The sequence below is a fragment of the Emydura macquarii genome, unplaced genomic scaffold, assembly GCF_026122565.2.
Source record: "Emydura macquarii macquarii isolate MOO-44397 ecotype Brisbane River unplaced genomic scaffold, CSIRO-AGI_Emac_v2 contig_1353, whole genome shotgun sequence".
In the NCBI taxonomy this organism is placed as follows: Eukaryota; Metazoa; Chordata; order Testudines; family Chelidae; genus Emydura; species Emydura macquarii.
In genome coordinates this window covers 1589542-1609969 of record NW_027131490.1, presented here as the reverse complement: position 1 = coordinate 1609969, position 20428 = coordinate 1589542, and the positions used below count along the sequence as shown (strand labels likewise).

Genomic DNA, 20428 nt, shown 5'->3' with positions numbered 1-20428 from the left:
ATGGCTTAGCTCGGTTTCTGCATTTGAATGTTTAATATGTAAGAATGCCTTGTTTAGCCTGAGAATTTGCATGACCTCTTAATGAGACACTGTAGTTAGTGTCATTGGTTATGAAGGTATCATGTGACTGTAGATGAAAATAAAATCCTTTAAAGTTTGCATTTAATACTTCCTAGAATCTGTAACCCTTTGCCTGCAAGCTGGATATGAAACCTGACAAACCTTGTTTTCTAGTCAGGATAAAATAAGAAAATGTGCCAAAATATTCTATGGGATAGTCACTTGTATAAAAAAAAATCTCCAAGATAATTTATGTACCCACAGACTATCACTGCATTTTGAGTATTCTATGTATTCGATTCCACCAAGTCACAAACTAAGCTGACCAGCAAGTCTCCCTCTCAGATCAGGTATTTTTACCTAGCACTGAATTGTAGTCACCACCATGTTAAGTGGTGCTGCTCAGATTGCAGCCCTACAGCTGCAGAGATATGTGCCGACAGGGGTGACATCAGAGCTGTCCATAAAAGTAATTTGTTTTCTTGGAACCGCTGCCTTCTGGGTGTGGTATTACTGCCCAGGTATGACATGAAAGTAGAATGCTCACTTGTTCCACTCCAATGCGGAGAGAGTGCCTAGTTGTCAGAAGAGAGATTTTAAGGGATTCCTGCAGGAAGCCAGTCATATTAAGTTTTCCCCATTCACATCCATTAAAAAACTGACTCCTGATGTTCCTAGCAATTGTAAGCTGAGTCCTGGAAAGAACTTGCTGCATCACAGCAACACTGCACAATCCCAGTTGGTTGTTTCAGAGTTGTGGGTCCAAAACTGCACATGCACTTTTTTCTAACCAGATGAGACTTTGGAAATATTCTACCAAATCCTTTCTATTTGTTTGTTTTCATTTTAGGGCTTGTGAAAATGAGGTTGATAATACTGGGTACTGCTACTCTACTGGTAGGTACATTGCTATCATGCACTGGAAAACAATAATAGCTATGGGTGGGACTATACAACTTTGCCAGCACACCACTGATCTGACTAGCAATCCCCGGTTACTGCAGTGCTTGTCCTCGCAGTGGGAAGAGAACACTGATCATGCTAAAAAATGTGGAGCTAAATCCTGTTTGCCTTACTCATGTGCGGAATCCTATTGACAACTCATGTATGTCAGGTGAGCAGGAGTTGTCTCATGGTGATTTTTCTTATGTGCACTGGGGATTGTATAGATTTCACAACATCAGACTCATTTCACTTGTGGCCTCAGTAAACTGGACACAGGGCTCTGCACTAATGTGTAAAACAACTGCGCCACCTAGCCTCAATTTCTTAGCTCCTCTTTCTCTGGTTCAGTGGTTCTCAACCTTTCCAGACTACTGTGCCCCTTTCAGGAGTCTGCTTTGCCTTGCATACCCCAAGTTTTACCTCACTTAAAAACTACTTGCTCACAAAATCAGACAAAAATACAAAAGTGTCACAGCACACTATTACTGAAAAATTGCTTACTTTCTCATTTTTACCATATAATTATAAACTAAATCGACTGGAATATAAATACTGTACTTACATTTCAGTGTATACCATATAGAGCAGTATAAACAAGTCGTTATCTGTGTGAAATTATAGTTTTACTGACTTGGCTAGTGCTTTTTAATTTAGCCTATTGTAAAACTAGGCAAATATCTAGAGTAGTTGATGTACCCCTGATGTACTCTGCGTATCCTCAGGGCATACTCCTGGCTGAGAACCACTTCTCTAGCTACATATTCAAAGGCTAAACATAAGATTCCAGTTACCAAATTAACAAAAATTGCTTTGGCTGTGCTTAATTTAAACAGAGAAAGTATGTTATTTAAAGGCTAAGCATAGCTGAGTTTTCAGACTGCTTGCTATCTCCAGTAACTTCTGCAACAGCTATTTGTCACACTTATTTCCTCCACTTAAGTTTTTAGCATTGCTGAAAATAGGCGTTAAGAATCAGGAAAGGTTTAAGTAAAAAAGCCTACATTAAACTATGATGAAGGTTTCAACTTCAAGGTTCTGGTGGCAAACATAAGAAATCATCAGTCCCTTGTGGGAACGTCTACACTGCAAAAAAACTCAGCAGAAGCAAGTGTCAAAGCCTGGGTCAGTTGACTCTGGCATGCGCCATGGGGCTAAAAATAGCAGTGTAGATGTACCACTAGACAGTTTTGTCCATGCAAGTTCCAGTGGTGATCAGAAAGCAGCACTTGCTCCCATACATACAGCATTCGCTGTGTTGCTGAAGTGCATCCACACTCTAGCATCGACAGTGAGAGCTGTGGGCATCTATCCCACTGTGCAACTTGCCACTTTGTGCCGCTAGGCGTTGTGGGAAGGCATTTGGGCTTGCTTCTGGTTTTCCTTTCTGTCCTGGTGATCCATGTGTCTCCATGTCCTTTTTTCTTTCTTGTCCGTCTCAAAGACATGGAGGAGTTGTTGGAACATCTCCTCTTTGCTCCTCCAAGGTCTTTTCTTATCAGCCACAGCTGTTCGGCTGGTTTTGGATATTTGACCACCAAGGTCACATCTGTAGAACCCAATAAGCAATGAACAGTAGCATTACTGTTAAATATACCTGTCTCTCATTGTCTCCTGGCAAGCACACAGCTCCGAGGTGAAGCAGGGCATGGTGAGTTTTTCCTGGTGGGTTGGAGGGGGCCATAAACCTGAGGAAAAGGTTATGTGTGGAAGATTGTTCAGTGTCTCGAAGCAGGTTGAGAGGGACAAAATTGTAAATTGTGCCACCATTTTCCACAGGCGAGGGCCATAGAAGCCGATATCTGACTCCTCAGAGTAAGCAGGGATACTAGGGTACATCTCCATACGAGCAGCTTCAAACCGGGTCCCTGTGCTGCTTCCCTGTGTGCCGCTTTGGTCCCTGCACAATTGCTGATTGACATGGCAAAATTGCCTTCAACTGCGGAAGGAACAAAGCTGCTCTGCCAATGAACCTTTGGCAGGGGATTTGGGAGAACCTTCAGGAAACTTTTCTTGAGATCTCTCAGGAGGATTCCTGTGAAATCTTGGTGTGCATTAACATGCTTCTCCGCCACACTGCTGAGCTGAAAAGGGGGATGGGAAGCACATGCAAATGCATCTACTATTGTGCATTTCTATGCCTTGAACCACTTCTATAATGCAAAAAACCAAAGGACAGTTTTACCTCATGTACACAAGCAACATCCTATTAAAAAAAACACTTACCTAAGCACCACTCTCCTGCATCCGGCATGCCAGAGCTGAAGGACTGGCTGCAACCTTCCGGGGTTGAAAGAGCTCCTGACTCCCCACCTCACCAAATGAACTGGTCGCTGGCTCTGGGTTGTCCTCCAACTCCACCTCTTCGTCAGTTACTTCTTTGTTGGGGTTGATTCTGATGTTCGCTGGCCCCAGGGCCACACAGGTATCCATGGGTGTCTTGGGGATGGAGGTTGGGTTGCCACTGAGGATGGCATCCAGCTCCTTATAAAAGTGGCAGCTCTTTGGCTCTGCACCAGAATAAAAGTTTGCCTCCCTGACCTTCTGGAAGCTCTGCCATAGCTCCTTGAGTTTTCACTTGGCACTGCAGTGTGTCCTTTTCATAGCCCTTCTCCCCCATGGCTCGAGGAATTTGGCCATAAGTATCATAGTTCCTATGGCTAGAGTGGAGCTGGGACTTCATGGCTGACTTTCCCCAGATGCCGATCAGGTCCAGCAGCTCTGGTGTGGTCCAGGCAGGAGAGCATTTGGTGCATGGAGCCGCCATGGTCAGCTGGAAAGATGCAATGTGAGCTCTCCATGCTGACCAGGCACGAAGTGGAATTAAAAACTCCCAGGACTTTAAAGAGGGAATGGCAGGTGGCTGAAGGGCAGCTGAGTTCAAACTGATGGCCAGAGTGGTCAGGATGGGCATTGTGGGACACTTCCTGCAGGCCATTTCTTGCAACATAACCAAGTGCGGCTTTGTCAATAAAAGCTCTTGCCTCTTATTGAGGTAGTTTTATTTTGTCGAGATAACAAGGCAGTTGTGTTGGCGGGGGTGTGTGTGTGTGATTGCAGTGTGTACACCAGCAGTGCTTTGTTGACCAAAGCTGACTTTGGTTGACAAAACTCTCTAGTGTAGACATACCCTAGGTGACCCTGATTTCACAGAGACAGCTGGTATACTAGATATTCACTATGGGCCAGAGTCTGATCTGAAAGTGCTTTCAGTGGAGTTACCTGTGCAATAGGGTGCTACTCCGTGTGAATAAGCATGGCAGGATCTGGCCCTATAAATGGAATTACTCCTCTTTATTTAAGCTAAAACTTGAAAGCCAGATTGTGGACCTGCAGCTCACACTGGTGTGGAGTTATTCATCCAAGTAGTCCTTCAGAAGTCACTCATGTGAATGAGTGCTTACCAAGATGAGAAGGAGTTCACAATCTGACCCTTCTTGTTTTAATGAATTCTTATCTTTATTTTACATATACATATTACAAATTGTATTTAAAGAACATTATTTAAGTTGCAAAGTCAGGCACTCGAAAGTTAGGAAATGCCAGTTTTAAGGTTACCTGTGTAACCTTAATTCAGCCCCCATATGTGTGTATGCATTATGCCAATTGCATGATCACATACTGTTTTTTCCACAGGACCCTGCCTCATTCAGTGCACAGCACGTCTGGTGCTCCCCGAATTCAATATTTTGTTTGATTCTTATTTGTTCCAGGCCTTGTTTATTGCACACTATTCACACCCTGTTCTAAAGACAGAATTATTAATTTCCTCATGGACTTCTCTGTGGTGCTTGTCACTATAGTATCTGAGTGCTTCACAAATATTAACTTATTTTCACAGCATCCTTGTGAGTTGAGGGTGTATTATTATCTCCATTTTACAGATGGGGAACTGGGACACAGAGATTTTGGGGGAAAGTGGGTGGATGTATTGATTAATTTTGGGTGTCCAAATTTGAGATGCCTAGAACCTGATTTTTCAAAGTACTTAACATAATATAGCACTTCATATGTTCAAAGCACAGCTCCCACTTGATTTCAGTTGCAGCAGTAAGTGCTCAGCACTTCTGCAGAGATCAGACCCCAAGGTTTCAAGTCAGAAAATGAGGAACCCACAGTTAGAGACCATCAGTGTAAAATTTGGGGTAAGTGACTTGCCCAGCATCACATAGATACTCTGTGGCACAGGCAGGGATAGAATCCAAATCTCCCGGGCAGAATTTAACTGCTTTAATCATGAGACCGTTCTTTCTTTTCCTGCAACCCCTGCCTCATTTACTACAAACTGTCCAAAGAAGCTGATTCTGGAGTTTTTCTGGCTGGGATTGCACTGGGTCTCTGTGGGGGTCCTGAGACTCCCCAGGGCCTGGTCTGCATCTGCAGCCAAGTCCATGCCTTCTCCTTTCAGGTCCTTCAGAGACTCCTTTACAGTGTGGATAGTCCAGCATGGAGCATGCTGGTGCATTTCTTTCTCTGCCACATCTGAGGGCTCTGATACAACTGGCATCTCTTTTATCTGCACCTGAGAGGTCTCTCCCAAGACCTCTCTGAGCTTCCGGTTTTCTGCCAGGACCCACTCAGGACCTGGAAGCTAATCTCTACGACTAGGTCCATAGCAGCCACCAAGGGGGAGGACCTCCTCGCGGAGCCCCTGCTACACAATCCACAGCTTAGAGTGCAAGTTGCGGAGTCCCCCTTGGTGCACTGGAGGTTGGTCTTGGCTGGTGCCACCAGAGTCAAAGACCTCCTGGACTATGATTGGAGGGACTGGGTGGACCCCTGGCACTTAGCCAGCTCATGGGGATGTCCACCCTGTGTGTCCCGTTTTGTGTTCCAGGAAACAAGGGCAGCCTTGCCACTTGCTTCCCTTGCTTAACTTGAGCAGGTCCTGTGGTAAGATGCTCCCCACCCACCTCTAACCCCCAGCCTTCCAGACCTTGTCATTGGGCCCCTACTCCATGAACCTTCCCAGCTGCCCCCAACATGACACCTGAACTGGTTGCACAATATCCAGCCGGTCCACCTCTGATCTGTGCCCAGAGAACATCAGTATGTGCTTGTGCTTTGTGCCATCCACTTTCTCCTCCTCGTGTCCCACCCTGACACCAAGGGGCAGGACCTGTTGCCACCTGAGGAGGGTGAGGAACCACAGGGGGCTAGTCTGTACTCCATACTGGTTCTGTGGCTTGCCAGGGATATTAGTTGGCAGCTCCTTCACAGAGCTATGAGCATGTACCTGGTATAGTTCACAAACTTCCCTGACAGCTGTCCTTTTTGCGGCAAGATGGACACTCTGGCACATATCTATGTTGCTCTTACTAAGGTTCTTACTTTCCCCTGCACTTTCTGATCCTGGAATACTCAATCCATGGCCCCATAAAGTCACAGGACCTCTGTCAACCTCTTCAGGGTGCTGGCCAAGATGGCCATCCATCACAGCAAGAAGGGGAAGCTGGACGGGTGGGTACTCTGTGACTATGAAGGCCTATTTACATTCCCTTGTTCAGTCACGTCTCTGTGCAGGGTTCTTCTGGGCAGTGTCTACTAACTCCTTGGATGCTTTAGAAGAGCACTGGGTGTTTCTGCTTGTGTGTCCGCTTCTGTTCCTTGATTTTCTACCTTTGATCTCACTCCCATTCCTCTTTTCTACTTTGTTGTACCCTGTAATCAGTTGGAGCCAGGCCTTAGTGGTTACTTCCCTTAGTTGAAGAGGAGGGCCTTTAATTTGGGGTGGGCCTAGATCCTTCTGTTTCCATTACTTCAAATTTAAACGTTTTATTAGGAAATGTTTAAGCAAAAAACAAAAAAGCAACGGTCAGGGTTTACAAGGCACAGTAATACAATATCCAGGGATGGTATGCAGTCCAGTCACTAGGACCTCTTACATGTTTAAAGTGAAGCGTGTGCTGAAATGTGTGTAGGATCTGGGCTTGGGCATGTAAGCAACTTGAGCAGAGACCTACCACTTTTATCTGTGTAAAAACATCGATACTAGTGTGTGGAAGGTCATGACAGTAGGATCAGGGCAGAGCTCCTGTATGCAATTCAGGGTCGAGGCCTTTGCTGTTAGGTGAATTCAGTGCCATGCTGACACTCGTAGATAGTAAAGGACTCTGTTTCATCACAGCACAGATGCTGCATGGCAGCAGCAGCAGTGGAAGCTTCCTACCACTGTTCCTATTAAGATGGCTCAAACTTTACCTGGCGGGATCATAACCAAAGGGTTAGTCTCTATATTCTATGTTAAAATTGAGGTAGTGGACATTGTGATTTAGAAACATGTAGCCTGCGCCCTTCAGTTCATTTCACATAGGCCACTCAACTGCAGTCAAATGGTAATGAATGATTTTCAGTGACTTAGCAAAGTGGCCACATTTGAAAGTTAACCTAAAGGTGAGATGCTCTGTGTCCCATTACCTCCTTCTTCAGCCACTTAGTACTCAAGAAAGAATTAGTCCAGTACTTTTAAAAATATTTATAATCTTGCGTACATTCCTCAATGGATTATAACTTTAAAGTGGGTCATGGTTGCGGTCTAAATACTTGACAGTGACTCTTAATAAACGAATCCTGAATCATTAACACTATCCAAAGGGCCTTGCACACATTTTGGTATGATTACCTGAAAAATGGTGTGTCAAAAAACAAGCTGGCATTTCTATATCGAGGGACTCAGAAAAGTATATCAATGAAAGCCCTTTCAGAAGGCTGTCCATTCACTCTCCTAACATGCTACCTGAATAATTGCTGAGCAGACTTTATTCAGAATTTTAATAACGTGAGTTGTTTATTATTTGCATTATGGTAATGCCCAAAGGCTGCACTGAGGATTGGAGTCCCTTTGTGTTGTGTGTTTCACAAACACCAGATGTCATGATCCTACTCCAAAGATTTTATAATCTAATTTAAAGTAACGGTTAAGGTTCTGTGCTTTAAGCCAGCTTCATGCCCTTGTTATTTTGGAAGCAGTTCACAGTGTAAATTAGAGCAGTCCCAGGAGTGCTCTAACTTACAACAGCCTCCTTGGGGGGCTGCCTATGGTGGTCTTTGCAGTCTGAAGCAGCCCAGAGTTTCTATAGCAAAGTGCCCCCAATATGTTCGCTGCATAGGGGCTTGGAAAGGAAGGCAATATAGGGTCACGTATAATGGCCCTATGCTGTGCCTGGGCCAGGGGAATGAGCATGAGGGTCTTATCCTGGAGGCATTTCAAAATTATGCTTCTCTAGGCTGGAGTAATTTTCTGCAAACTGATTTGCCATGTCTTTCAGTGCTGCGACCTGGAGGCCCACTGCAAAGCAGGGCTGGTATAGCTCAGAGGAAAGTGCTTGAGTGGCTAGTTGTATTAGGGAGCTGACACCCAACAAGGCACAGGCATGATTTGGTTGCACTGGAGGCAGTGGTAACAAAGTGACTCACAGCCATGGGTGCCCAAAGAAGGGTCACAAATGGGCAGTCAGGAAAAGTTACCTCCAAGTGCTGAGGAATAGGAAGGTATTTCTTCTCACTGGAGAATGTCAGTTATATAACTTTGTGGTTTCAGGTTACCTTTTTTAATGGAGTACTTTCACAAAGAGCAAGCATAGAGAAAATTGACTGGTATTAAATGTACTTCTTGGCGATGTCTACACTACAATGTAAGCCCAGGGTTCAAACTCAAGCTCCAGCCTAACTCCTCTCCCATCTACACATAAATTGTGCTAACCCAGGGTTCAGAGTCCCAGGACCCCACAGGGGTGGAGGCCAAGCCTGAGACAAGCCAGGACAAGGGATACTGCCCCACTGGATTTGTGCTCTAGGAGTCCACCAAAAGAAACCCCAAATCCCACAGGATGGTGGACAGTCAGGTTTTTCCACACTGCACCACCAATAAAGGGCTAGACTCGCCATGTTTTGGGAAGTTGCAAGGAAGTCTTGGGATATAGATGGTTGGAATCATGCCCACATAAAGCAGTGTAAATGCCGCAGCCCCAGGTTGGGACCCAGGGTACAAAAATTCCTAACATAGGATTACAATGAGTATAGATACTCAAGCCCTAGGTTGACAAATCCAGGGTCTGCTAACTCAAGTTCTGCTAACTCTGGGCTTACATTGCAGTGTAGACATACCCTCTGTGGCTGACTTTAGGCTTATCTTTGTCTGCCAAAGAAGACTCCACCTTCACACTTCAGCTAAATTCCCCTTTAAAATTTAGATGAGAGGCTCCTTGTGAGCGGATTTATCAAGCCATTCAGTTTGGGAGAAGCAGGTAGTTTGATCTGGAGATGTAAATTGTGCTACTAATGGGAAATTAAATTGTTGCATTCTCTCCTGAAGAATCAGCAACAAACCTGGAAGGTGTACGCCTCAGCCATTCTACCAAGCTTCTATGGGCCAAGACTCGTGGTTGGCTCCTGAATTGAGCGGAACCGGTTCAGTTAAAAATGTTGATCCCTGTTTGTTGTTTTTTAAACATCCATATTCTCCAGGCTGGGTTAAGTTCTGTTATTAACTTAGTTTTCTGGTGTCACTGTATCTTTTTAATTAGTAGGCCACAGATATTGTGAGAATGAGTCTGGTTATTCACCAATCCTAGGAAAAAGGTAGCTTAGAGAGGTCAGCCAGTATTTGCTATGTTAAGGATCGATAGGCATTTGTTTCCTTTTGTACAATAAAATTTAGATAGTTAGTTTGAATATGGGCCCATTCAGTACTCTTTGTGCAGGAAAATCTCCCATAAAAGTCAATGGGAAATGCTCTTGTGCAAGGAGCACTGTACTGGGCCCTGTGAAATCAACAGGAACTGCAAGCGCTCAGCATCTCTCAGAATCCTTGCCGTTTGTCCTAGTGAAATTCACCCTATGCAGAGGCCAGTATAAGATCTGTGCATCACTTATATTATATCTTTCTTATGGCCTCAAAATAATGCTTAAGTTCTACTGGAACTTTGTTGATTTACACCAGCCAAGGATCTGGCCCTAGAAATTTAGTCCCCTTTCAGAAATTTCTTTACAAATTAAAACCACATACATACAAGTCTGTTTATTTAGTTTATTCATACAAACAATGATTACACAAGACTGTATATTGTTTGAAGACTGCAATAGATTTCTAATTTAACAACTCTGTAACAAAATTTAACTAAATTTAACATTTATGAAAATATAAATCTCTGATTGGGTAATTCTTCCCAACAATACAAAGTTTACATAAAAACATTCAATATGATCTATTAGTTGCAAACAAGTTAGGAAAAGTCATTCAAGTCACTTGATATACTATATTGGCTTTTACATAAAACATTCACACATTACGTTAAACCCTAGCTTGGCATTCGTTTCTTGGAAATTTAGTGGCATGGAGTTCTAATATCCAAAAGAGAAAAATGTGGTTTGTTTAAATTCTTTGAAAAGTTTGCCAAGGACATGCCATGTTTAAGATAAATGAGGGGTGTGTGTGTGTGTGTGTGTGTGTGTGTGTGTGTGTGTGTGTGTGTGTGTGTGTGTGTGTGTGTGTGTGTGTGTGTGTGTGTGTGTGTGTGTGTGTGTGTGTGTGTGTGTGTGTGTGTGCGGGGGGGGGGGGAGGAAGGAATGTCTCACCCTTTAGATGTAGACAGCCACTTCTTTTAGATAGATGAAACAGTTTTTTTAAAAATAGTTGACAATATTTCACAATCTCTGCCTTGAAACTGATAAAACTGTATAAAAGGCTCAGAACAGTCCTAAAGCAGGAAGTGAAACATAAAGGAACATACATACAGTATGTAGAAGTAAGAAATCCATTACAAATTGGAACAGTAAAGAACCTTTGGACTGCCTTTATATTTTATGGAATATTTCAGCACATATAACAGGCATATTCTGTTAGTCCCAGAGTATTTGGTCATGTGATCTGTGTTGAACACAGGAAAAAATAGGAATGGTACTAAGGCAAACATTATCAAGATTAATACATGGCATGTCTACAAGCTTTCTTTCAAGATTGCTGTAGGGACTTACGAGATATTTCAAACTTTTGTACACCAGAGAGAATAAGTAACCTTTTAACATAAAGAGAGAAGTGAACAGGTGTTTGACCGTTTATCTGTTAATGCCCTTTCTCTTGGAAAAAGTATTTTTTTATCCAGTACTAATATGCACTGTGAAAGAGACAGAAAAACAATACAATTTCAGTGTTAAACTTCTTCTTTTATGACCTAGGAAATAACTACTATTTATCTTTTTTATCAGACTATGGAAACCAGAAATCCTTGCATGCAATGTTTGTAACTTTCAGTACTTTCATTTAGATGAAGACTGATTTATTACCTCACACGTAGATGTTTGTTGCTCATTGGCTCCTACCCCTTTCAACCCAAAGGTTAATCCCATTTTATTTTTAAAAAGTAGCTATTTCTTTAAATGATGGAATGCATCAAGTGTTCCAGGTTGGCAGGTGACATCTTGTCATTGCACCATCAAGCAGAAAAACACATTTTTGCAAGTGGGTATAAACTCAGGGTAACAGTAGACCTAGCTTTGTCCACAATGAGGCTATCTGGATTATAAAAGAGTGTTTTGCCTCCTCTCCAACATTAAATGGAGTTTTGTCTCTAGCTAAAACACTGTCAACCCCCAAATAAGATTTTCTAATTCCTGCAATGGTACGACAATTGCAATAGTATTGCTAGAAATTGTCAGTCAAGGCCATGGATCTAACCTTGGACTAAACCTTGTATTCCAAAATTTTAAAAACCCTGCAGCCCATTGGATAAATGTTTGTTTCACACTTGGCTTTTTTTTTTTTTGCTTGTTTTTGTTCACATAAATGTAATATTTGTTGAGAAAAACAGCATTCCTGCTCTCTGCTGTTCTCTTAGTCTTTTATGAAATGCACTGGTACTTACTTTTGAATCAGAAAGCTAGCCTATGCACATATACTGTGGATTCAGGAAAACTAGTCCATGTGTATAATCAGTTGTCGGCAGCAAAACTGTGTCCTCTGCAATCTATGGCTGAGCACACTTTGTCATAGCAATAGTTGTGTTTTTTGGTTGGTGTTGTTTCACTTGTCTCAGGATCTGTCACTGTGATGGGGCTATCTCTCGCAAACACCTCAGTAGACTCTCTCCAAATGCAATCAGCATTCACCTTGAAGCTATAATTGTGACACTTTGGCCTAATCACTTGTGTTGCATTACTGAAAATTTGACGGCTATTTGAAGTAGCAATTTTAATTTTCAGTGCTGCATCTACCCGATCCACTACAGTGTAAGTGCCTATACTTCCATCATCGAAGCCAACAATAATATTCAAATGCCTCTGTGAGAGAGAAAGAAAGGTTGGAGTTTTGTAAAGGGAACAAGCACCAATGTTTTTACCATCAGCCAGTCTCATTACAATTAAGCTAGAGATGGCACCGTTGTCGTCATCATCTTCATTACGAAAACAGATGTACACAAGATAGCGGCCATCACGGGACAACCTCTGCTGCCAGATAATGCCAGAGGCATGAACCACACGAAGTTTGCCGCTGTGTAAATCAAGCACATTGATGTTCTCATCACCCCGGGATAGAATTCCTAGCTTCCCATTAGGGGATATCTCAAAGTCTTCTAAATCTTTTAAGAAATTATTAGGCAGTTGTACACGCCTGCAGATTACTTCTTCTGTAAGACTCCAGATGTTCACTGTTTCAGTGGATGTTATAAACACTACAATATCTGGGCAGTCCGGGATCAATTTAATAGTAACAATGGTTGCACCATCATCACAGCAAAATTTCTTGGTTATACTTCCTGTCCAGAGACTTACTGCCAACACTTTATTCTTTGTCATTCCAACTACAAATGTATTAGCAGTGGTTATAAACGCATTCTGTAAGGCAACTAAAATATTGCAAACTCTGTGTCCCGTGGCCAGTCGCCAAACTCTGGATGCATTTTGTTCACAGAGCGAGACAACAAACTGATCATTGTGTGTAATCATCAGCTGAGATATCCTTTGTCCATTAATGCGGAAGATATTTTCACCGGTAATGGTGTGCCATACGTATTGGCTACATTTGTCATCTGATGTAATCATTATTTCTCCAGAAGAGGTCAGCACACAGTTTTCAACAATACCTTCATGCTTGAAAACAGCTTCAATGAATCCAGTGCCAAAGTTCCACTTGTGTACAGATTCTGATCCATCCAGTGTATAAATTAGTTCACCTCTGCTTGGCAACACCAGTCTTTGGATGGGTTTGCCAGATTTGTCAATGTTGGACATAGCGGTTATGATATCTACATCCCAGACAGAAAGGACACCACTGGTAGATAAGGATAGCAGCATATTATGGTGATTGGATTTAATTAGTCTGACTATGGTTCCTGAGGTTTCCTGTAAGCTTGCCATACACTGTCCTGTATCTCTCCTCCAAACAAAAATGGCTGAGGTATTTTCCATAGAAGCAATTATACAGTCACCATTTTTGGACAACACTGCAGATATAAAGCGCTCATTGTGTTTTGCTCTGAACTTTTCAGCCACCTTCCACATGCCAGTGTCGAGAAGTTCTATACTGAGTGCCTTACAAATTAAAATTGCACTTTGGTCTTCAGAAAGTTCAATGCTGACAACTTCGCTGTCCTCTCTCCTACAATCAAAGTCATCTGTCAGCTGGGGATTTGTGATTTCCTCAGTGTTCCAAACTGAAAGGCCACCCTCATTGTCCACCATCACCATTTCTTGAGCTGTGTCAAGAACAAGAAGAAATTTCACAAACCCACCCGAAAATTCAGAAGTCACTGTGGACAGCTTCTCTCCACTTCCTAAATGAAATACAGTGGTGGTATTCAGATACTGTCCACAGAATGCATAGATTCCATCTGGAGAACACTGTACACAAGTCACTTCATACCAGCAGTGGAAGTGATAAAGAGGCCACCCATAAAGTAGATCAATTACAGTAACATCTTTGCTGGTCTCCAGCCAAGCAAGTGCATGGTTGATGGACAGTGTAAATCCATTTATAAAATTCGAGCCTCCCCCAATACCACAATGTTTTGATCCCTTAATTTCTACTTCTGACAAAAGACAGGAATTTAGGTTATCGTAAATCAAAAGTGTATTCTTTGTTGTAGCCACTACAAGATACTTTTCATCACTAGTAAGTTTCATCCCTAAAATAACAGATTGAGCTGTTGTAATTTGCCTTAATAGCTGGCGAGTCTCTACATCCCAAGTACTGATGGAGCCATTTTCCAGAGCAGCAATAATTGTATTTGGATTAAAAGTAGGCAGGATCTCAGTGACATGCATGCAACTGGAAGACAATGGTAGTCGCTCAGGGCTGTAAGTGACATCCATGGAGGAGTGCAAGGGAACGATAGAGCAGTATTTAGGTCCGTCTTTGTCACATTCTAAAAGAAGGTGTCTCAATTTAGGCAATGAGCTGACAACTGGAAGGAGCCTCTGTTGCAATTCAGCAGAGAGGGAACCTGGATGTTTTGTTACTTTGAACTTTATACTGCGGAGGGTGCTTGCCAGAAATTTCAGTTCCTTTTCTTGTGAATAGTTATACGCCAATTCTATGTCAGAAAGTGCTTTGTCAAACTGTCCTATTTTAATCATTGTGTACAGCCAGCTGAAGTTCATAATTACACCAAACAGCAGATCGTCTGTTCGTCCACATCTTGTCAAGTGATGTAGAAGTTCTGTCATTTTTCTGTGATTAACAAAAAAGATGTCAGGTTCCAATGGATTACACTGGAAGACCCACGGCTGATCAGGTGCTTGCCTGTCAAAAGAGGTCAGATCCATACAGTGCTTGTCCTCATCATTCATGCTTCTACTGTCATTGTCAAGGCACCCATTCAGATATTGATCTTCACTGTAAAAAGATTTTCTTCTTCCACCTGACCAAACACCAAGGAAGTACTCTGCCATGATAGTATGCATTTCGTGTACAGCTTCCTCACTGTGGAGATACAGTTTCTGGGCAATAAGCTGCAGGTGCCTATTTGCCCACACTAGAAGCGTCACATTTTTCACTTGACGCTCTATCAAGTATCCCTTTAAGCCCTCCTTAAGCCTTGCAATGTATATGTATGGCACCCTCAGTGGGTTACATTGCCTGGCACTCTCATTTAGCTCAGACATAACACTGTTGTCAAGAGCTAAAATATCTTCCAATTCCATTTCACTCAGGCCAGATTTGGACATTGTGATATAGCCCAGTGCTCTCGACAACAGCCTGAGCCCACATTTGTTTTCTAATGACCAAAATAACTGCTCTATGCTTTCATGAACAGTGACACAAAGGGAGGACTCATCAACATCTTTGTGGGATCTCCAGTTCCTGACTTCTCTAAAGGTTAAGTTCACAAACATAGGCAGTGTGCACTTTGAAAAAGCTTCATTGACATAGATTTGTTGCCCTGATGTTACTTTTCTTTTAACACGTAGCAGCTGATGTTTCAGTACTTGGCTGCACATCTTTCTGTCCCTTGAAGTCAACTCAATGTAGTTGTCCTCTTCATGAATAAGGCACCTCAGTTTTTGCAGGATCCCATGTTTGTTCGGCAGTGTTGACATGATTATCCGTACTGAACGGGGTAGGTGAATGGGGAGCCACCATAGTTTCCTAGCATCATCGTTATCTGAAAGTTGCTCTAGGGCATCCAATATTATAACCAGTGGTCTGTGAAATGAAGACTCATTCAACAGATTTATAAACAAGTCCCGAAGATCATGCATCTTTTTAGGGTAACTTTGTACTAGGCAACGGTAATTAATTGCTAATTGTTCACAAATACTTTGAAGCAGATTCTTAAGATCTGTACTCATTTCTGTGGATCCCAAAAATCTTATAACTACCACAGGGTCAGATTCTGGTCCCATCTCTTCCTGCAGCCAAGTATAAGCCTATAATGTAGAAGCATAATTTAGTTAATGTCTAAAGTAACAGAGCCAAATGAAGCACAATAACAGAGCACATAATTGTTTTACTTATGGTTTTATAAACAGTATTAATATGTTTAAAAACATACGTTTATTTTAAAATGTTCCTATCCAAGTAGAAATGTTCTTAATATTGGGGTTATAGAATGGGTATATAATATATGTTGTGAATGAAACATTAGATTATATGTCATCTTTAACTCAAGCAATATTTCAAGAGCACTTAATTATACAGCAGTGGAGCTGTGATTTTCAATGAAGAGACAAATTCAGAGCAGTATGAAATGTGCTCCTCACATTTCAACATGATAATCTAGTTAATGATTGGAAAGGCATGGATGAACTAAATGATTTCTGAAATTTTGAAATAAACACAAATCGTGGAACTTCTGGAGCAATTCTTCAAGAGGATATGAAACAAACTAGCATGTCTTGAAAAGATGTGTTTTACTTGTGAGTAAGATTGATACCATATGATCATTTAAATGGTGTCACATCTTTATGACGCCAGGGAAAAAGAAGGGAGGGAAATTATGTTAGGGTGGTGTATTTGTAAACATATTTATTTCACAAATAAATTAATTCTTACCAGTGGTCTAGGAACAAGATAAAATATTTACAGTTCCTTAAAAAGCTCTGTTAACAACTATGTTTTGGTTGGAAATATGATATGGAGATGTGGCAACTACGATGTATACTGCCTCTTTCCTGAATAAATATCCACTAATGTGCAGAAGACTAGATTTATTGTCTGTATCAAAGACTAATCTTAAATCTGTTGATACCACAATAAGGAAGATGGGAATTAACTTGCTCTAAATTTACTTCCTCTATTAAGATTTGCATATTATAAAATATATTGGTTTTTTCTTTTACCTTCTTTGCCACTTCAGCTAATAAAAGGGTTTTTCCAGTGCATGGTCCTCCATATATGATAAGAGGGTTAATATGTCCTGTTTTGCTGTGCAGAATGTATTTATGAACTATGTTTAACGCCTCACACCTGTACTCATAGAAAGCAGAGTACGTTTTACATAATGATGAATGTTGAAGGACTTCATCATAAAGCAAGTCTGTCTCGGTGTCAAAATTCTGTTGTACTGTTGCCTGAATTATATCAATCATGTCTTCGTAGAACTGTTTACCAAGTCCTTCAATGTAGTGGTTCTCCACTTCTTGTGAATAACCAAGTTTCATGTCACAATGAGTAACGGAAGTGTACACTCTCAGATTAGATGCTGCAACAAGGGTAGGAATAAATTCATCTCGGAGTTTAATCAGTTTTTCATGGGCTTCTGCATCCCGCAGAAACTTTCCACCCACATAAACTATGTCCATGTATTTTCCCATCTCTGGAATTTTAACAAAACGTTCAATGTTGGCAATTTTCCGAATGTAGCAAACACACTTCTTCAGGAAAGCTGGAGTTTGTTTTCCCAAGGCAAAATCAAGCTCATCTTCAATAGCTGGAGGGAGAAAAAAAAGAATATAGAAAAATTTATAATTTCCTTCAAAACAAACAGAGGGAAAAAAATTTCTGTTCCCTCTAGATGAACAAACAGAAAAAATGCACAAAATTTATCAGGTGCAGTTTTATTTAGTACTAGCTATAATACAGGGCTCAGGCTCAAGCATATATAAATTTACTTTTTTCCTCTTTTAAATTATGTGTGAGAAATGACAATCAAAAATATACTTTGGTAATTGTGGAAATATTGCTAGGCTAGATTATGAATGGGTGAATCTATATTCTAGATATAGAATAGTTTGTGTACATATTCTAAACTTTACCAGAGGAAAGGTATCTCTTTGCTTGGCTGTGTTTCATTTTTCCTTTCTCATGCAACAACTTCACGGCAGTCTTAAAAATCTTCTTCATCTCGTCTGATATGTCCTGCCATTTGTTCTCATTCATAGGATTTGAAGATGATGCCATCTTTTAAAAATATTCATAGTTAAACAGTAGCTGTAACATCAGTTTCTACAACTTCAGAAAGCAAAGGATTAATATTTAAGGTAAAGATTTACACAAGAAAGGAGAATACAGTAAATAATTTAATACAGACATTAAAAAACTCACATTCACTCAACCTTTCATATTGCACAAATCATAATTTTACATTATAAGGTGCTCTGTTTTGAATATAAAACTTAAGACTTCATGAGCCGACAAAGTGGACGAAACTAAAATATAAAGAACAATATTTGGGAGTAAATGAGACTCACCAGTAAAATAGTAAGAGAAAGTGGGGTTTTGGGTCACGCCTAGAGTACTTGAATAATAATAATAATAATATTTTTAGATTAACTTTCATCCTGGGATCTCAAAACTGAAAAGTAGGCACTAGGTATTTCAAATTAAGCACCCCAAATCAGGTGCCACTTTTGAAAATATTGGATTTTATTTAACAGTACTTCAGTTCCTCCTTTGCAGAAGGTGAGCATAAGATGACTTGCTTGAGGGGTGTTGTAAGGCTAAATTCATTCATCTTTGTAAAGTGCATTGAGATATTGGAGGAAAGTTCCTCTTTGGCCAGATTGTACCCTGGAGAGAGAGCAGCACAGTGGCAGTTGGGCAGGAAGTGGATGGATTGTTGGCTTTCTTCCTAAATCCCTGCATGCCAGCTAGACAGCTGAACTGGTGCAGAGGGGGGAGTAAGCTGTACCAGGAAACAGCTGGCACAGTTTACTTTCCCTTATGGAGAAAACTGGAAGCAGGGACAGAATTGTGGCTATCTGAGTCACAGTTTTGTTCCTGTTCTACTCCTGGGGCGGGGCAGCACAGCTAAGCACTGCCCCTTTATTCAGGACAAATTTTAAGATTACAGTCCAGCCCCTATTTTAAGTACAAAGTAATTTTATTGTTTCTTATTTAGTGCTAGATTGTCAGTTTGCGATCTAATCCATAGTAAGGGGGCAGTGCCTGGCTGTGATGCCCCAGGCACTGCTGCAGGTAATCACGATCTCTCACAAAGCCCTTCCTGAAGACAATTAAAAGTTGCAGATCATTTTATATGCTGTCCGTTACTTCTGTTTTGTTTACTGGTTGTAACACTGCCCTAGTGTTGACTTATGAACCTTTCTGCTTACCCTTGTGGGACAGTAGCTTGGGGAAATCTATAAAATGTTAATAAACAAAAATACACACACCCACATATTTAAAGGGCTATTTTGGGCTTTAGTGGGGGAAAACATTATGTAACTTGTCATTTTTTCAGACTCTGCAGCACTACACTTTCTTCAACTCATTAAAGTCCTTTCTGCTCAAACTTTTTTCATGCAACAGAGGAAGTAATGCGTTTTGTAATATGGTAAATGCATGCTATAGAGTGGTTTAATTTCCTTTTCTTGTGTAAATACAGTCAGTATGCACTAAAATAAAGTGACATTTTAATATTGTTTTGGGATATAGCTCTGCATTAAAGGATTTATTCTCCTCTTGGAGGGCCAAATTCTGTCCTTGGATATATAACAGCTATTGCTATGTGAGGGTAAATTTGGGCCTTGTACCATGCATAGTTAGGGTCAGACAAAGTTATGTGCGCATAGGGGAGATGAGAATAAATGGAACTATTCAAAAATATTTTACCAAGAAACTTTTTTAAGCCAACATTATAATAATATGAACTCCATTTCAGGGTAGTTCTTGAATGTGTGGTTAATTTTAATCATTTGCTTAACTTTAAGCATGTACTTAAATGATTTGCTGACTTGAGGCCATGGGGAGATATTCACATTTCCCATGTCAATCCCATTCATGGACTTTTAATGAGAGCCGAGTGCAAAGGCTGGGAAAGAGAGTCTTGCCCACTCCCACAAAGGGGATAGATAGAGGCACCTATGCAGCCACGCCCTCAACTTCTGCAAAAGTGATTGCAGCCCACAACAATTGCCCTACCCAGGTGATAGTTGTGGCCAGTGGACCATTCTTAGTCACAGTAGCCTTGGCCTATCACTCCCCGTGTGTCCCACACTTCCTCCTTCATGGTCCACCAGAGTGGAACATCACAGAGCAACATCTGCCGTTTGGAAGGAGCTGTGGAAGTTCATTCCATTATGACCCCTATATTGTTTTCAAATGGTGCTGGTGAATTCCATCCACTATGACCGACCTACGTAGTTTTTTTTTTTTTAATGAAGGATATGAAGGTAATTTACCGTATTATGATTGTTCTTTAGCATTTCAGATTTTGGTCTGAGGTAATACGCTGGTGGCACTGCATTTTCATCTCTGCAGTACCACTCTTCCAAAATCCTTGTCTCTAGCTTTGCCTCCACAGCAGCATCTAGGATCATTTCAAATTCTGATGATTCCACTTCTCCAGGTATTCGGATGCTCCCATATTTTTCTCCCAACAGGCCCTGTGTATTTTCAACAAAGTACAGGTTTAGTTTCCCCTTTCAGTGATGCTAAAACCCTATTCAGGATATAGCTAGATGCTTTCATAAGAATCAATATGGCTGTAGAAAGGCGCTGTGGCCTTCCTCGGAGCCTGGGCCCTACAGGCCAAACTGCCTGGCAACA

The 20428-nt window shown here is 41.3% G+C and overlaps 1 protein-coding gene across 1 annotated transcript in view; it reads right to left on the bottom strand.

The window, feature by feature from the left end:
• Positions 1–10561: 10561 nt before the first annotated feature.
• The window catches only part of NWD2 (NACHT and WD repeat domain containing 2), a 116216-nt gene continuing 106349 nt past the window's right edge, over positions 10562–20428 (bottom strand). Inside the window, exons 4-7 of the mRNA XM_067551532.1 lie at positions 20062–20265; positions 17695–17839; positions 16780–17369; positions 10562–15867 (exon numbers count right to left, since the gene is read on the bottom strand). Coding sequence (XP_067407633.1) covers positions 11932–15867; positions 16780–17369; positions 17695–17839; positions 20062–20265 — 4875 coding nt within the window. The 3' untranslated portion in view covers positions 10562–11931. The remainder of the gene's footprint in view (positions 15868–16779; positions 17370–17694; positions 17840–20061; positions 20266–20428) is intronic.